Here is a 4,326-nt window from a genome sequence, read left to right as displayed (position 1 = left end):
GGAGAGCGTGAGGGGTGGGGCCGTGCTCTGCGGAAGGTTCAGCCTCTGCATCTGTGATTGGAGGAGAGAGAGGTCAGTTTCAGCGCTACAACAAATGGCGAAGGGGGGGGCAATGTTTCTTTAAACGTGGAATGGTGGACTGTCCCTTTAAATGTGGGATGTCGGACTGTCCCTTTAAAAGCCGAATACTGGACTGTCTCTGTAAATACGGAATGGTGGACTGTCTCTTTAAAAAAAAGAATGGTGGCCTATCTCTTTAACTGTGGAATGATGGCCTGTCTCTTTAAAAAAGGAATGGTGGACTGTCTCTTTAAATACGGAATGGTGGACTGTCTCTTCAAACACGGAATGGTGGACTGTCTCTTTAAACGCGGAATGATGGACGACCTCTTCAAACGCACGACGGTGGACCGCCTCTTTAAAGGTGGGATGGTGGGCTGTCCCTTTAAACGCACAACGGTGGCCTGTCTCTTTAAAAGCCGAATCACGGACTGCTCCCTAAATAGGGACTGGCGGACTGTCCCTTTAAATGCGGAATGATGGACTGTCTCTTTAAATGTGGGGGGGCGGGGCTTTAACAATCCGGCGCAGGGGAGGTCCCATTGGGTGAATCTTGTGCTGGGAACAGTGAGAGTGCGAAGACGGCCTAATTCACTCCCTGAACCTCTCCGCCCCTCTCTCAACCTCCTTTAAGAGCCTCCTTAAAACCGACCTCGTTGACGGAGATCTCGGTCGCCGCTCCCTAACATCTCCTTCTTGGATGTACTGAGAGGGCGAGATAGGGAATTCATAGGGCTGGAGGTTATGCTACACAGACCCCATGTGGTGCACTGTGTTCAGTTCCGGGCCCCCGCACCACAAGGAAGGATATACTGGCCTTGGAAGGGGGCGGTGCAAGGGTAGGTTTACCAGAATGATACCAGGGGCAAAAAGGGTTAAATTATGTGGACAGGTTGCACAGACCAGGCCTGTACTCCCTCGAGTGTAGAGGATTGAGGGGTGATCTGACCAAGATGATTAAAGGATTCGACAGGGTAGAGAGAGAATGGGCCTCCTCCTGGTCCTATGTAATAGGCTCGAGGGGCCGAATGGGCCTCCTCCTGTTCCTGTGTAACAGGCTCGAGGGGCTGAATGGGCCTCCTCCTGTTCCTGTGTAACAGACTCAAGGGGCTGAATGGGCCTCCTCCTGTTCCTGTGTAACAGGCTCGAGGGGCTGAATGGGCCTCCTCCTGTTCCTGTGTAACAGGCTCGAGGGGCTGAATGGGCCTCCTCCTGTTCCTGTGTAACAGGCTCGAGGGGGCTGAATGGGCCTCCTCCTGTTCCTGTGTAACAGGCTCGAGGGGCTGAATGGGCCTCCTCCTGTTCCTGTGTAACAGGCTCGAGGGGCTGAATGGACCTCCTCCTGTTTCTGTGTAACAGGCTCGAGGGGCTGAATGGACCTCCTCCTGTTCCTGTGTAACAGGCTCGAGGGGCTGAATGGGCCTCCTCCTGTTCCTGTGTAACAGACTCAAGGGGCTGAATGGGCCTCCTCCTGTTCCTGTGTAACAGGCTCGAGGGGCTGAATGGGCCTCCTCCTGTTCCTGTGTAACAGGCTCGAGGGGCTGAATGGACCTCCTCCTGTTCCTGTGTAACAGACTCAAGGGGCTGAATGGGCCTCCTCCTGTTCCTGTGTAACAGGCTCGAGGGGCTGAATGGGCCTGCTCCATTTACTATGTAATAGGCCAGGACACCGGGGAGAACTCCCCCCTGCTCTTCTTCCAATAGTGGCCGTGGGATCTTTTACGTCCACCTGAGAGAGCAGATGGGGCCTCGGTTTAACATCTCATCTGAAAGACGGCACCTCCGACAGTGCAGCGCTCCCTCAGTACTGGCACCGGGGAGTGTGGGCCTGGATTATGGGGCTCGAGTCTCTGGAGTATATACATCTACCTCCGACAGTGCAGCGCTCCCTCAGTACTGGCACCGGGGAGTGTGGGCCTGGATTATGGAGCTCGAGTCCTAGAGTATATACATCTACCTCCGACAGTGCAGCTCTCCCTCAGTACTGGCACCGGGGAGTGTGGGCCTGGATTATGGGGCTCGAGTCCTAGAGTATATACATCTACCTCCGACAGTGCAGCACTCCCTCAGTACTGGCACCGGGGAGTGTGGGCCTGGATTATGGGGCTCGAGTCCTAGAGTATATACATCTACCTCCGACAGTGCAGCACTCCCTCAGTACTGGCACCGGGGAGTGTGGGCCTGGATTATGGGGCTCGAGCCCTAGAGTATATACATCTACCTCCGACAGTGCAGCGCTCCCTCAGTACTGGCACCGGGGAGTGTGGGCCTGGATTATGGGGCTCGAGTCCTAGAGTATGCACATCTACCTCCGACAGTGCAGCGCTCCCTCAGTACTGGCACCGGGGAGTGTGGGCCTGGATTATGGAGCTCGAGTCCTAGAGTATGTACATCTACCTCCGACAGTGCAGCGCTCCCTCAGTACTGGCACCGGGGAGTGTGGGCCTGGATTATGGAGCTCGAGTCCGAGAGTATATACATCTGCCTCCGACAGTGCAGCGCTCCCTCAGTACTGGCACCGGGGAGTGTGGGCCTGGATTATGGGGCTCAAGTCCTAGAGTATATACATCTACCTCCGACAGTGCAGCACTCCCTCAGTACTGGCACCGGGGAGTGTGGGCCTGGATTATGGGGCTCAAGTCCTAGAGTATATACATCTACCTCCGACAGTGCAGCGCTCCCTCAGTATTGGCACCGGGGAGTGTGGGCCTGGATTATGGGGCTTGAGTCTCTGGAGTGGGGTGGCTGGAACACAGGACCTTCTGACTCCGAGGCGAGAGAGAGAGAATGCGCTGCACACTGAGAGACGGTTGACATCTTTGTTAATGGTGCTCTCAGGATGCACCTTGTTATTGAGCAGTGGGAGTGTGGCAGTGGAGAGACCCTTACCTCCATATGAACTCTGTTGGCGAGGTTCTGCAGGTGTGTCAGGACCTCCGTGATTTTGCGATCCAGGGAGGTCTTGGCGATGGGCTTGGTGCCTCTCAGCCACACTAGATGTCTCTCGTACGCGTGGAGGTGCCGGTCCATGGCCGGAAGACTGTCTTCTGCCTGGGGAAAGACAAAATGGAAGGTCACGTCCTCTGTTCCTGAATCTCTGAAATCTGATCGGGCGGGGGGGACTTCAGATGAGCCGGATGTTGTCTGCCGCTTTCTACAACAGCAAATTGCATTTATATAGCGCCTCTAACGTAGTAAAACGTCCCAAGGTGCTTCACAGGAGCGATTATCAAACACAATTTGACACCGAGCCACATAAGGAGATATTAGGGCAGGTGACCAAACGCTTGGTCAAAGAGGTCGGTTTTAAGGAGCGTCTTAAAGGAGGAGAGAGAGGCGGAGAGGTTTAGGGAGGGAATTCCAGAGCTCAGGGCCCCAGGCAGCTGAAGGCACGGCCGCCAATGGTGGAGCGATGGAAATCGGGGATGCTCAAGAGGGCAGAATTGGAGGAGCGCAGAGATCTCTGAGGGTTGTAGGGGCTGGAGGAGGTTACAGAGATAGGGAGGGGGCGAGGGGCCATGGAGGGATTTGAACAGGAGGATGAGAATTGTAGGGGCTGGAGGAGGTTAGAGAGATAGGGAGGGGGCGAGGACCATGTTGGGATTTGAACAGGAGGATGAGAATTGTAGGGGCTGGGGGAGGTTACAGAGATAGGGAGGGGGCGAGGGCCATGGAGGGATTTGAACAGGAGGATGAGAATTGTAGGGGCTGGAGGAGGTTACAGAGATAGGGAGGGGGCGAGGGGCCATGGAGGGATTTGAACAGGAGGATGAGAATTGTAGGGGCTGGAGGAGGTTACAGAGATAGGGAGGGGGCGAGGGCCATGGAGAGATTTGAACAGGAGGATGAGAATTGTAGGGCTGGAGGAGGTTACAGAGATAGGGAGGGGGCGAGGGCCATGGAGGGATTTGAACAGGAGGATGAGAATTGTAGGGGCTGGAGGAGGTTACAGAGATAGGGAGGGGGGGCGAGGGGCCATGGAGGGATTTGAACAGGAGGATGAGAATTGTAGGGGCTGGAGGAGGTTACAGAGATAGGGAGGGGGGCGAGGGCCATGGAGGGATTTGAACAGGAGGATGAGAATTGTAGGGGCTGGAGAAGGTTACAGAGATAGGGAGGGGGCGAGGGCCATGGAGGGATTTGAACAGGAGGATGAGAATTGTAGGGCTGGAGGAGGTTAGAGAGATAGGGAGGGGGTGAGGGGCCATGGAGGGATTTGAACAGGAGGATGAGAATTGTAGGGCTGGAGGAGGTTAGAGAGATAGG

General features: G+C 55.4%; 1 protein-coding gene across 1 annotated transcript in view; it reads right to left on the bottom strand.

Moving 5' to 3' along the window:
• LOC147084827 (uncharacterized) overlaps positions 1-3,108 on the bottom strand; it is a 5,365-nt gene extending 2,257 nt beyond the window's left edge. Inside the window, exons 1-2 of the mRNA XM_085979278.1 lie at positions 2,950-3,108; positions 1-51 (exon numbers count right to left, since the gene is read on the bottom strand). The exon at positions 1-51 is cut by the window's left edge and continues 2,257 nt beyond it. Coding sequence (XP_085835404.1) covers positions 1-51; positions 2,950-3,090 — 192 coding nt within the window. The 5' untranslated portion in view covers positions 3,091-3,108. The remainder of the gene's footprint in view (positions 52-2,949) is intronic.
• Positions 3,109-4,326: the final 1,218 nt, after the last annotated feature.

The sequence above is a fragment of the Somniosus microcephalus genome, unplaced genomic scaffold (assembly GCF_052327205.1).
Source record: "Somniosus microcephalus isolate GS21.2 unplaced genomic scaffold, FLI_Smic_1.0 unresolved_chr9, whole genome shotgun sequence".
Taxonomy (NCBI): Eukaryota; Metazoa; Chordata; class Chondrichthyes; order Squaliformes; family Somniosidae; genus Somniosus; species Somniosus microcephalus.
This window is presented reverse-complemented; position numbering and strand designations above follow the sequence as displayed.